A 14,016-nucleotide genomic window follows, 5' to 3' on the forward strand; every position below is an offset into this window, starting at 1 on the left:
GGCTCAGAGCCGGTTCGCAAGAAGACTGAAGTATCTGAAGAAAATTAAATAAGGAAATGAAAGGCTCTCCATAAAGGATGAGAAACATTCAGATAGCAAAAAAAAAAACACAACCCTACGTAGAAGAATTGCCTATATTTGCCTTGCACGGAAAATTGGTTCCTCTTTTTGACACGTTTATAATTTCTCATTCCCTGAACGCAAAAGACCACCTAAAACCCATCACTTGGATCACGTGTGATGTGGAGTCCAATACAGGAACGCTGCAGCATTTAATTGCCAGGACCAATTCACTGGGTGGCTCATTTATTCTTTCATCTTTCACTCTGAATAGATCTCAAACATCAGTCAGATCGTGACCAAAGCTCTTTGACTACATTTATTTAAAGTGCTTGAACACTGGGCTTCATATTTTCCTAAGAGCTTTCGAGATATTTTCACCTTCTCTATTTCTTTAGAGAAGAAACAAATTGGAAGAATATGTTAAACAAATGTCCAGTGTAAACGTATCAGTAATGAACATCAGTGGCATGGGAGTGGGTATCTGTGTGCTCGGTATATTGAAGAGAGAGCGCTGGAAAATCGCTGCAGCTAAACCTAGTTCTCCACACTGGGGCTTAAGCCACGCATGAGTGCTGTAATACTGGTCAGTATGGTCTTTTCTGATAGGCTATCTTGGGTCTCAGGGTTGAGGGATTCACCTTTACCTCCATCCTTTTAACTGGAGATGTTGGGGATTGAACCTGGGACTTTCTGCGTGCCCTACTATCGAGCCAGGGCGGTTGGAAAGATCATCTGGAGGAAGATTTGCCACAGGAATGCGCCGCAGGGAAGTCTCGGTTCGAAGAGTACTCCACCCTCCACATTTTTTCATTGGGACCCAACTTGGCCTGCTTCAAAGAGAACTCGCTTCTAACCCAGGGTTTCGAATGGGGCACAATGTGGCAAGCCTTGAAAGTAATTGTCCCGAACTTCATAGGATTTACTTCAAGGCAACACCGGAAGAAGCGGTCCTGATCCGCCCAAGCCATTTAGACGGGGATGCCACTCTTACACCGTCAAGCCGCACAGATGTCAGCAAAACGCATCTGACTATTGAGCAGGTCCGCATCCAAAGCCCAGCCTTCTCAGTTTTAGCAATTCTAGGCAGAATTCTTTCCGAGTGCCTTCAGCAGAGTTTCAAAGGGCCAGACCTGACACTAAATATTCTCCTAACAGTAAATCTTAGCCACGAATCTTATCCATCGCCATGTAATGGGACGGGGATTCGTTCCTGGGCTGGGGATCGAGGGGAGGGAGGGAAGGAAGAACTAGTTTCCGTGGCTGAAGCGAAAACGAGCGGCGATGAAGCGGCAGCAATGACTGTGAGCGGCGGGCGCTTGCGAGTCCGAGGAGTTAGGGGAGCTTGGTTGCCTGCCTGCGAAAGGAGTCATTTAACGCGCGCCCCCACCTGCGTGAGTCCCCGACCCCCTCCTTGTCGGCTTAAGGAGGAGAGCAAGGCGACGGGCGGCTTTTAAGTCTCTGTCATGTGATGCTAAAGAGTCAGGAGGGGGTGTGGGCGGGCGCCTCAGTATCCCGCGTGGGACTTGTCACAAAACGGAGGAAGGGAGCGCTGCCCAGCCACAAGACCAGCTGCCGTGCCATCTTGCCATCCCATCTTTAACCACCACCACCTCTCTCTCTCTGCGCTCACTGAGGGGCGGGTCAGGAGCCAGGCACCTCGGCCTCTCCTAGGCTCCAGGCGCCTGTTCCGACTTCTCTTGAAAGCCCTGCCGCTTCCAGCACATCTTTTCTTCAAGGGATCCAGGTCTCTTTCTCTCTCTCTCTTTCTCTGCCTCCCAGGAATCCAGTTCTCCAACAAAGCCCTGGGCAGAAATACCACCCAACACACCGTCAAAGTGAATTCCCAGAAACCCCTTCCGGCATTAATCTGGAATCCATTAGAAGGCGGCTATTGACTATGGTTCTGTTGATCTTTCCGCAAGTCCTGGTGAGAAAAGTCAGAAGCTTTCCTGCGGCTGCTCAGGGGAGATCTGCTTCCGAAAAGGCTTTACTGAACTCTAGAAAAAGTCCCGTTTGAGCCGAGAGGGTATGTGTGACGGGACCTCGGGAAAGGGCTGAAATTAAATCTGTAGTGGAATTAGCTCCAGAATAAATATGTTTAGAACTGAGAGACGGGTGGCATACGAGTGCCCGGAAGGTGGCAGTGATCTGTTTGGCTAGGTTATATATTTCAGATTATTGGTACAGTTGATTTTTTTTTTTAAGCCTTTGCGTTTGTGCCAAAGTTGCAATGTTCTGCCTAATCAGATGCTGAGTGAAGGACCAGGTTGTGATTTTAGACACTCTTGCTTGGTTGGCAGAATGTTCCGTTGCAATGAACGGGGTTTGCTTTCAAGTAAATGTGTGTAGAGCTGGAGGGCCAGTCCCGGGGGAAAGGGGGACGGTGGGTGGGAAAGGGATTCAGTCAAGCTGTGGGCTTGCAAAGCAAATAGCTAGCTGTGTTCTGCCCAGCGGCGCCGCAGATTTGCTAGAGAAGACCAGGCGAGAAGGAGTCTGGAGGGGGCAAGCTGAGGAGGATTTCGGAAATGTCCGTTGTTTATTGCCCCACCTCGGAGGTTTGGGAGGCCAGTTTAAAACGTGGCAGAAATACACGGGACTGTGAACACCTGGACGGTTTTGTCTCCTTTGAGCACAACTAATGGTTATGTCGTGAGGCAGTGACAACTCCCGGGAACCGATTAGGGACGCAGAGGAAGGGATCCTCAGGATCTGGGTGCGTGTTCCTTCTAGACGGTGCAGCCAGCGTGGTATGTGAATATGTGCCATGCCTCGTCCAGGCAAGAGTTCATATAGTGACCAGAAGCCCCCTTACTCGTACATCTCGCTGACCGCAATGGCCATCCAGCACTCGGCGGAGAAAATGCTCCCCTTGAGCGACATCTACAAGTTCATCATGGAGCGCTTTCCTTACTATCGGGAGCACACCCAGCGCTGGCAAAACTCCCTGCGCCACAACCTCTCCTTCAACGACTGCTTCATCAAAATCCCGAGGCGGCCGGATCAGCCAGGCAAGGGGAGCTTCTGGGCGCTGCACCCGGACTGTGGGGACATGTTTGAGAATGGCAGCTTCCTTCGGCGCAGAAAGCGTTTCAAGGTGCCGCGGCCAGAGCCTCACATGCCAGCCGCGGGAAAGACAGGGAGCGTGCTGCACCCGCACTTGAGCCACTATTTCCACCCGCATCACCAGCCGCCACCTCCTCCGCAGCCTCCCGCACCGGGCAAAGGGCATCCAGACTCCACTATGGCTGCTGCTGCTGCTGCTGCTGCCGCCGCCGCCGCCGCCGCTGTGGGAAGGCTGCCCCAGTTCCAGCCCTACAGCCCCGCGCCTGGGTTCAAGCACCCTTTCGCAATTGAGAACCTGATCGGGCGGGACTACAAGGGTGTGATTCAGGGCGGCGGGTTGCCCTTGGCCTCCGTGATGCATCACCTGGGCTACCCGGTGGCGAGCCAGCAGATCAGCACCATGGTCAGCTCCGTCTGGCCCCACGTCGGCGTGATGGAGCCGGTGGGTGGTGTGCCCATCTCACCTGGCGAGTATGGACCTTTCGGCATGCCAATGAAGGCCATCTGCCATCCTTCCGCACAGACTCTGCCTGCCATTCCAGTGCCAATCAAGCCCACCCCAGCTCTCCCCCCAGTGTCCGCCATCCCTGCCCTGACAGTCAACCCAGCCGCACAACAGCAGCTCTGCCCACCCACTTCGCCCAGCTCCTCTTCTTCCCTCCTCGAACAGACTCCACCAAACTCGTCTGAAGGCAAAGGCTCCTTACATTCTGCCTTGGTGCATTCCTAGGAAAAGAACTCAAAGAAAAGACTGGCATTGCTTTCCCTCTCCTCTCTTAGGAGACAAATGTATTAAGGGAAAAAAACATTGAGGAGCCCTTGGGGGGAAATGATTTATCATAACTCTTCTAAAGTCCTTATTTCAAATCTTGTACAATCAGATTGTTGACAGCCAGGTTGAGGTAAGAGCTTCTGTGTTAACTCTTAGTTATCACAAGCACAAGATAAATATATTGATTGTATTAGAGATCTTGGGAGCCAAATGTTAACAGTTGTATTCTGTTTACAGAGTTTAAATGGTGTGGCAATGGGGCCCAGACCTTCAAGATCCACAGCTAAAACTGCAAACCAGAACATCCTTCCTTGGTAGCAAGTTAGCAGAGACAAGAAAAATGATATAAAGCTACCATCTCTAAGCCATGTATTTGGAAAACAGTCCTGTCAAAGGATTAAATAGCATCAGATCTAAAATATCTATAACTAGGTGACAAATTACAATCCTAAACACAGGTGCCCACCCCACTTGAAATCAGTAACACTTGTTCCTGGTAAACATGGTTCAGAATGAAGAATAGGTGGTATTTTTATTAGAAAACTCATACTTAAGGAAGCATTTTAGGATGACTTGATGGGTGCAGTGTTGCCACTGACTTCAGTAGGCCCTGTGTAATACACATAGACATCTTGCACTGTTACTGTTTATGTTATTTTGAGAGTAGGTAAGTTTTTAAGCTATACAGAACCTTCCCTCAATCAGCCTAACACTGCCTGCTCCTAACTACTAAGAATGAATGAGAATATGACAACAGCCAAGTTGAAATGCTGGATAAAAGATCATATCTAAAAGCAACCAGTATATAACTGAGGAAGACCCTGATCAGAACTAAGTCAGGGTGGCATAAGGTTAGCCCAACAGATTAGTCTGGAACTGGGTATTCATGTCACTCTTTTGTGAACTAAACTTTCGGAAAGCTGACATAGTGAAGTAATACAATGAAATTTCCCAACAACAGATTGTCAAATTGAAATATGAATTATAGAAGAGTAAGACTACATGTGTACTTTGGATGTGTGTTCTGGTAGCCTACCTGGACTTACATTGAACCTCAGCTTCTGCAACTTTTTCTGGAAAGGTGGCCAAAGTTATTAGCATTGACAAACCAAGCAACAAGGAATTAAACTGTGAACTAAGAGGGAGAAATGAGCAGGTACTGCGAGAGAAATTGGTGGGAGTTTTTTGTTTCATTGGAGAGGTATTTTGTAACTTGTCATTTGAATGTAAAGAAACAATGAAGCAAAACATTTTACATAGAGCTCTTTAGTGAGGCCTATGCATTTGATGTAATGCTGTTGCATAAACATGCAAGATCTATCTCATCAATTCTGAACCCATTTTTAAGTCCTTGTTCTTGTGGGTAAAGCTTATCACAACCACTTTGTTGTCTCTACTTGCACATATAGATTCATGATACATGTGGCTTTAGTGTGCATTTATTCCCTTGAGTTTGGAAACAAAATACTGAAGGATGGGAAGCATCCCAAAAAGTTTTATTTTTAAAAAAATACATAATGAGCACTTTACACAAAATAAATTTCTGTGAGAGGAGGAAGTTATGAAACAAACATATCTAGATGTTGCTTTTGGAGCTTGGCTTTTGATTGGGTTTTTGGGTTCAAGCTGGTTTGTGTACTGCTGTTGAAGCTTTTTATCTGCCCAACTGTGTACTGGCATTTTTATTAGAAATGATTTGTTGGCTTATTTGTGCTGTTGAAGATGTTTAGAGTCTTTTATTCTTGAGGGCATCTGTGGTTATCACAATAGAATTGTGTTCATTATAAATCTTCTAACACAGCACTTTGAGGGGCACCTTCTCTTGAACTGAAGTGTAACTGACCAACGTTGCCCACTTTGATCAAAGTACTTAATTTTAATCTGTGTTGATTACAATAAAATCTTCTGAAGTCCCATTTAAAGGTTTGTTGGTGGCAGATCAAGCCATCAGTTTGATATTTGTGATGGAAAATCTACACATTTGTGCACCACTGTTTTTTTATATATCCCACTACTAAACATCCCCCTTTTATTTATTTATTCATTCATTTATTTCACTGGTGCTGGTGTCTCAGTAAATGTATTTGATATTAAGGTTTCAGCTTCTGGTTTACTTGAGTGTTGCTTTTATATCTTGGCTAATTATATGTTGTATTGGCACATTCTATTAAAGGGATAAAATTCAGTGTTTTTTATGTCTAAAGGTAAAAGTTGGAAGAGTATCTACACAAAGGCTAACCCTGTTTCTATGTTTCTCCTGAAGTAATAATAAGTATTCTCCTTTGCAGGAAAAGAGTTTGCAGACACCAGGGTGGGTCTCTCACTGGAGAAACCTGGCCTATTTGGAAACTTGGTCAGGCTCAGTGGTAATTACTTGGATGCTTTCATTAGTTCCTGGCTAAAAACTCAATCTATAGACCAAAACTACAGTCCAATCTAGAAGTAAGTCCCATTGTCCTCAGTAGGATGTATGCCTGAAGCAGAGTGTTCCCGTCAGGACAGGGCTTGATCATTAGTTTTTGTACCAGATGGCTGCTGGTTTGAACCTTTGTTCAATTGCACACATAATCTAGACTATGACTATAATTGCTCTCATAGATCTAGACTATCTAGACATAAATTCCCTTGCTCAGAATTAAGTTCTGTGGCAATCAGTAGACCTTACCTTTGAGTAAATATGTGTGAGAATGAGATCATGGTAGCAAAACCAAGGTCCAAATACATGTAAATAAGCCTCATTAATTTGCTTTGGGAAATTTTAGTATCCCATCCCTAGTACTGTTTTATAGAAAATTACAAATATCTTCATGACTCTTATTCACCACAAACTTGTGCCTAGGACTGGAATAGTCAAAGAGCAAACATGTTCTGTTTCCATGGCTGCCTCTGCAAATATCTTGGCATACTGTCTGTTAGGCCATTGTTGGGAAAGCAGGAATCTCTAACATTGCCTCAAAGTGGATCTAGCCAAGCAAACAAATAGCTCAGTCTTTAAAGCTGATCAGAAACACAGGTGTGGGAAGTAGTATTTGGATATTAGTTTTAAAATGATAGTATTTTTTTCACATGACAAATAGGCTCAGTTACAAGAAAGAAGTCACACATATGTAGGTTAAACATTCCACATAATTATATGTTCTGATCAGCACAATTACTCTTTTGATGATAAAATGATGCATTAGTTATTCTTTACAGACCCTTCAAACTGCTTTAAACTTAAAAATAGTTCTATCCTGTCTAACAGTTCACTTCAATTCTTCTCAGGTGTGGTTTGATGTAAACATGCACCAAGTTTGGGGAATTTGAAGAGAGGGCAAGGGGGGTTGTTTTCATGTAAACTACTCTGAAAGGCTGAGCTAAAAAGCAGGATAAAAAAATCTAGAAAAAGATGATGATACAGTGGAGCCACCACTGACCCACAGCCACCCTATCCATAGGGTATTCCAGGCAACAGACCAGCAGAGGTGGCTTGCCAATCGCATTCATCTGTGTAGCATCCTTAGTGTTCCTTGGTGGTCTCCCACCCAAGTATGAAGTAAAAAATCTAAGTATTAACTAAATGCAGAGCAACTTAATTTGGGATTTGGCGTGCCTGTGTGTGTGGCTCACACATCCATCCTCTTGTCGCAGAGGCCACCAGACTATTTCCTCCTTTCCCAGATGTAAAGACGCCCATTCTGGGAAGCTGCTCTAGTAAATCCTGAAATCAGCTGTGGTGATCCTGATTTTCCAAGCGTCCCTTGCTTGCAACTTGACTAGAGGAACAGCCTTTAATGGTTGGTGTGGTTGGTGCAGGAGAACCGCATCATCTCTATAGCCTGGAATTGCAACTTCCGAATCGGGACTGAAAACAGTCTTTTTCCTGGAAAGCCTGCATGTTACGGTTACTGCTACAGTCAACCCCTTGATTGAAAGAGGCAGCGGCCCCGGGGGAAACGCTGCAGAACTGCGGGACTTGCGGGCGCGGCCGTTTGGGCGAGTCCAAGCCGGCCAGCGAGTCGTTTGAGAAAGAAGGCAGCCCGGGCAGGACTTTTGCCCTCTGGCCGGAGATTCTGGACCAAGTGGGTTTGGCCCGAGACCGGTGGCGTCGCCATTTCTGGGCCTGCCTGGCTGGCACCCGGAGAGGCTCCCAATGTGGAGCTCTGGAAAACAAAGCGAGCAGCACCCCCGACGGCCGTCCCCGGGTGGCTGACCGGCAAGGGGCCCCCTCCGTCCTGGGCACCCGCTCGCAACGGCCTACCCGGGGCTGGCTTGCAGGGCGCCAGTGCCCGGTTCACGTGCCAGGGGTGGCCGCCGGCCACCTGCTGCCCGAGGCCACCCTTCCCCATCCCTGGCCGCCGGGAAACCCGGGGTGACAACGCACGGGAGGGTTTGCCTTGGCTTTGCCGCTCTCTAGCTGCCCATTTCCCCCAGCCAAATCCCCCAAACTCAGCCAGGAGCCCCCCTGCAGAGTGCTGGGATTCCGAGGGGGGAAGTGGGCATCTAGAGAGCGGCAAAGCCAAGGCAAACCCTCCCGTGTCTGTTCGCCCCCTGGGCGCAGGGGCGGCGCAGCCAGGCCGGCCCCGCCGGAAAGCTGGGGCCTGCGAGGCTCTCGGCCGCGGCGGCCCCCCGGGATCGAGGCCCGCCCTCCCCCTCCGCCCGCAGACGGCCCCGGGGCTCCGTGCGACAGGCGGGCGGGCGGGGAGCGGGATCCGTCCGGCGCCGGCTGGCGAAGCCCCTCTGGGGCGGAGGGGGCCTTGGCTGGGCGGGCGCTGACATCGGAGCCGGGCTGCGGCGGGTGCCGGCGCCCAAGTTGGCAGGAGAGGCTCAGCCCGGCTCGGAGACCAGAGCCGCCCGCAGCCAGGCCGAGGGTCCCAAGCTGGCTTGCGGCGGGATTGCCCCCCCGCCGCCGCGCCCGCAAGCGCGGGCCTCGATTTACAGCGCTCAGGGCGACAGGCCAGGCGATGCAGGAAGGGTTTGATTCGCCCGCGGGGATTTCGCAGCTCGCCCGATGGAAGGGAAGCCGCCAACGGAGGGATTCGTGTGGCATTAGCTGTGCCGGAAAACCGGCCAAAGGTCGTCGTCTAGATCACGTCGGGTGCGGCGTCCTGGGCAGGAACACGTCATTTCTTTGACCGCACTAATGTCTCGTTTATTACTCGGCGTAGCACTGCAGCGTCAGGCGGCGACCAAAGCTGTATAGCTGCGTCGCGTTAAAAACATACCTTAGAAGTGCTTGTATCTTGCTTTCATATCCCCCCAAATAACTCTTTTGAGTTATTGTCACCTCGATTTCTTTAGGCACTTTAAACAAATTGCCAGTGTAAACACCTCCCTCCCTCCGTCTCTCTCTGCCCCCGACACGCACGGCAGCTGATGCTTGAACCCGTTTGTTCTCTTTTGTTTAAAGGTTTGCAAAACCACAACGGAGCCGAACCTGACCGCTAATTTGTACGAAGGCAACCGCTTAATGTGTATTTAGTGCTCCAGAGGCTGCACATAGCCGCAGCTGATGACGTCCAGGGAGCTTCTGCGCCCTAGTCCAAGATTTTTAACTAGACCTCAGCGAACCTATCCTGATTTCAATGGGAGTTGCCTGCAACAGTGTTGCTGGATCAAACAGGGGCTCATCGATATACTCCAGGACCTATAAATAGGCAAAACGTCCGTCCCCCCAGCACTTGCATTCAAAGTATTACTGTCTCTGGACATGGATGTTCCATTTAGTCATCTTGGTTAGCAGCCCCTAATGGACCTATTTTCCAAGAATTTGTCGTGGTGGTTTGGTGGAAAGTGCCTTCGGGTCGCAGCCGATTTATGGGGACCCCGCAGGGTTTTCAAGGCAAGTGATGAACAGAGTTGGTTTTTTCCTTTTAAACCATGTAAAGTCGTACTCCTGAGGGCGATGAATCCCACAAGTTAATTACTCTTTGAATAAAAAGGACTCACTTTCCTGAATTTACTTGCCCAACAACTACATTGTGGGTCAGCCAGGTCTAAAATTAGGTGAGAGGGAGGGGGGAAGGGTCTCTCTAGCTTTTGACACCCAGTGCATCATTGTGCGAAGTGCTATCCCGGCCGCCTTCAGTCATCTTTCCTCCAAAATGAAAAGCAGAAATTCCTTCCTCTTCGGGAAGCTGCCATTCTCCCCCCCCCCCCGCTCTTTTGGGTCGTTCCTTTCTGCATCTTTTCCAGTGCTACTAAAACCTTCCTGAGACAGGATGCTCAGAACTGTGCACGGTCTCCCAAAACCCCCCAAATATACAAAGTCAAGATGATGTTTTGAATTCGACCCCTTTCCTGCGACCTCGAGCGCAGATTCTGCCTTTTTCGCTGCTGTATACCGATTAGGCATTTAATCTTCCTATCCACCACGACCTCGAGGCAGCAGTCGGTTGGAGCACTGGGGTGGAAAGGGCTGTCACGTCGCGACCGACTTACGGGTTCTCGAGGCAAGAGGCTAACACTGCTTGCCTTTGCCTGGAGACCCTGAGCTTCCTTGTCGGTCTCCCATCCAAATACTACCCAGGGCTGACCCTGCTTAGCTTCGGAAAGCTGAAGATCTGGCTGGCCTGGGATGTCCCCCTTGAATTCCACGGCTGTAGGCTGAACGCGTTAAAATATTGGTCCAGACTGTCCCCGACTGATATCGGGATCTCATTGAGTTCCAAGGATCCGCCCCGCTCCGTCTATCAGTAGAGTGTTCCCCCGCCTTTATTCTCATCAGCTTTCCATCCCAGCACCTCCCAGCCAGGAGTCTTTCCCATCGCCATACCAGGGCCATCTTAACAGCATTATGGGCCCCTGGGCAAACCAGTGTGCTGGGGCCCCTACGACAACCACTCACAGGAATAAAAAGTCTTGTATAGTCTAGACTACTGTGTAGTAGTATTTATTTATGGCAAGTCACTTAACATACACAGATTAGCATAGGGCCCCTATGCTCGTGGGGGCCCGGGCAAGTGCCCATCAGGCCCATGCGTTAAGATGGCCCTGCACCATCAAAGGGAACGTGAGTTCATGCCTGGGCGGGGAGTGGGGGAAGAGCTCCAGCGGCTCAGGGGCAACGACGACGGAACGGTTTCACGCCGCCTCCCCCTCTGTCCTGCGCCAGTCCCTCCACTCTCACGTGGTGCTAAGAAGCGTGTGTGTGTGTGTGTGCGTGTGTGTGGGGAAAGACGAGCGTCTGGGGTCCTGCATAGCAATCGTCGCTCCACTTATGGTGCTGGTGCACATCATATTGTCGTGACATACTTTGTTGGTACCACTTATTCACTTTCGCAGATCGACTAGAGGAGAAGGGTTGAGGCAGAGTTTGGTGGTATCCGTTGCTTCAACCAGTGTACATTGAAGACTGCGAGTGAAGATCGGCCGATCCTATGAACACAATTAATAGTTATGTAATGGCTAGTGGCGGACCTATATTTTTGAGACCCTGAAGCTTGAGCTATTATGGGGGCCCCTTCGCAACCAGCAACAATAGGGCAGCATCCAGCAAGGTTCAAAGGGTCTTGCTGCTCTTGCAAGGAAAATTTCGAAATTTGACCATTTCATTTGGAGGCCATATGAAATGGGTGTTAGAGCATATTCTAAGGTCAATATTAAATGCTTCAACCCATTGGCTTATGATTCTAAAATAGCCTTATTTTAATAACAAAACACTTTTTGAAACTCCATCAATTTTGTTGAAAAATTCACTCATTTTAAAAAAGTTACTTCAGGGCCCTTCCGGGATTAGGGCCCCTGAAACTTCAGCTTCATTAGTTTCATAGTCGATCCGCCACTGGTAATGGCAGTTTTCTGGTAACCATTTGTGATGTTAAGACAGCAGCATTTGGGCTTCTAGGAATGCTTCAGATACTTTTCACAGTCCTTTTCAAACAACAGTAAAGACCAAGCTGCCTGATTAGTTATTGTGTGTGCAAAGTGCTATCAAGTTGCAGCCGACCTATGGTGACCCTGTAGGGTTTTCAAGACAAGCGACTAACAGAGGTGGCTTGCCATTGCCTTCCTCTGCATAACGACCCTTGGTGGTCTCCCATCCAAGTACTAACCAGGGCCGAGCCTGACACTCATCCAGTTGTCATTATTTACTGTGTAGACTAGACCACACAGAACTGAATGCCCCCCAAAGAATCATGATAGTTTTGTTCATAGAAGCACATGACTAGACTTCAGTAAAGCTTTACTAAAACTCTAGGTGGCTTTCAAAGCTTTTTAAAAAGAAAAGATCACACTATTATCTGAAAAGACAATAATAAAAAGCAGCATAAGACAATATCTGAAACACTGAGCAATAATATAATAGCATAAATTGTGAGAACAACAATAAAAATCCACATTACAATAAAAACAGCCCACACTATCAAAAGCAGGGGAACAAAATAAAGAATGAACCTAGCACTCGGCAGTAAAACTTTCAGTAGAATCGAGGTGGATTCAGCAGCCTTTCCTGTCTTTGTACAAGTGATGGATGTGGCCCCCTAAAGAGGGGTCCAGGGTCCGCCATTGTCCAAGCTTGCAGCCACCCCCATGGTGACTGGCATGTGGCTAAAAGCATCCTGCCATCAGGGCAGGACATGGGAATGACTCACCTGATGAGATGGCTGTTCCTGTGCCCATGCAGACCCCGGGGATCCCATTTGCAACAGCGTGGGACATCCAAGCTTGGATAACAGCCTGACCCTTTGAGAGTCCTCAGCACTTTGGGATGTTGGCTGGGACGGCCAGGATGGGCTAGCCAGTGATGGGTGGTGGTGATCACCCCAGGGAGGTGGGCTCGCTGGACAGGGGAGATGGGAGCTGCACCTGGTCCACTCCTCCTAGGCCAATTGGGTGGCCAGCTGAGTGGCTGGGCACTGGGGACAGCCATTCTGGGTGACATGCAAATGTCTGTGAGGGTTGCAGGGATGCTGGCAGGGCCAGGGGCAGGGTTTAGCAATACTTCCACCTGACCCTGCTGGTTGCTGTGGAACACCATCGAGCTGCTGTTAGGCAAGATGCTATCAAGGCAGCCAGAGGCAGCTCGGCGGGGTGGAATGACACAGCCTACACCTCTGGTTCCGCGAGCCTCCATGTAAGGCCCTATGTTGTGAGAGCACGCTTCCATGCCTCCCCAGCCTCCAACTTATAATTCTACCCACATCCCATCAAGACAAGGAGCACAGGCGAGGAGCAAGTGAGCTTTCTATGAGGGTGGGTGCCATGTCGGGAGATAGGGCTGCATGATGGGGCCACCAAGTGGCGGTAGAGGTTGAGTCCATGGAGGGGGCATCTATCTCTGCATGACTGACAGTGGTTGCCGCTGAGTTCTTCTGTGAAGACAGAAGAACCATTTTTTGTTCTTTGCCACTTTAAGGTAATCCATTTTGTGTGTCCAAGACTCAGCATTCAGTATATTTCCAAAGGCCTAGCTCACAAGTAACACCTGCAGCTTGTTATGGTAACAGCCTAGTCCTCAAGGTCAGTTGCTCATTCCATCTTAATTGGGTGAACCAGCACATCTGTGGGAAGATGGGAGGGGTGAGATCACGCTTTTCTCCTGAGAATGTCATTCCAGCTTAGACCAGTTAGAACCATCCAGAGACTTTTCCCAGGAGTCCACCTTGTTTGGGAGCTGTGGGTCATCTGACCTGGGGTCACTTCTCCATAAGTTTGGCTAAGCAGTATGGTAATCACTCTTTCTCTATATTTCTATTTCAATATGTCACTTTGCTGCTCTGGAACAACATTATAGCTATTAAGAACAGCAACTATGTAACAGCTTAGTAAGTAAACAGCAGCCTATTAGATTTATTATTTTATCCTGCCAGCTTGCCTATTGACTATATAACTTATGTTTTAACCTTTTATGAACTTTCTTATCAATAAAGATTTTTAAGCTTTATGGTTTGTTTTACTGAGTTTACTAACTGAGCCCAGTGATTGTATTATTTCAAAACTTGACCCCCTTTAGGATCAGGTTAGAAATCTCTGTTCTCTGATACTATGATTAACATGGCTACCTCTCTCCTGTTTTTATATGTAATTTTTCCTTTTTTAGAATCCTGGTATTTTCCTTTGAATCGTTTTCATTCCACTATTCCATTCAATTTGCCATGGATAGATTTGTAATTAGAAAGAGGAAAGTCCTTTCTGAT

The 14,016-nt window shown here is 48.4% G+C and overlaps 1 protein-coding gene across 1 annotated transcript; it reads left to right on the plus strand.

The window, feature by feature from the left end:
- Nucleotides 1-2,827: 2,827 nt before the first annotated feature.
- Nucleotides 2,828-3,856, plus strand: FOXB2 (forkhead box B2). The gene has a single exon (XM_056848881.1). It carries the CDS (start codon nt 2,828-2,830, stop codon nt 3,854-3,856), a length of 1,029 nt encoding a protein of 342 aa, XP_056704859.1.
- The last annotated feature ends 10,160 nt before the right edge of the window (nt 3,857-14,016 follow it).

This window comes from Euleptes europaea, chromosome 4 (genome assembly GCF_029931775.1).
Source record: "Euleptes europaea isolate rEulEur1 chromosome 4, rEulEur1.hap1, whole genome shotgun sequence".
NCBI lineage: Eukaryota > Metazoa > Chordata > Lepidosauria > Squamata > Sphaerodactylidae > Euleptes > Euleptes europaea.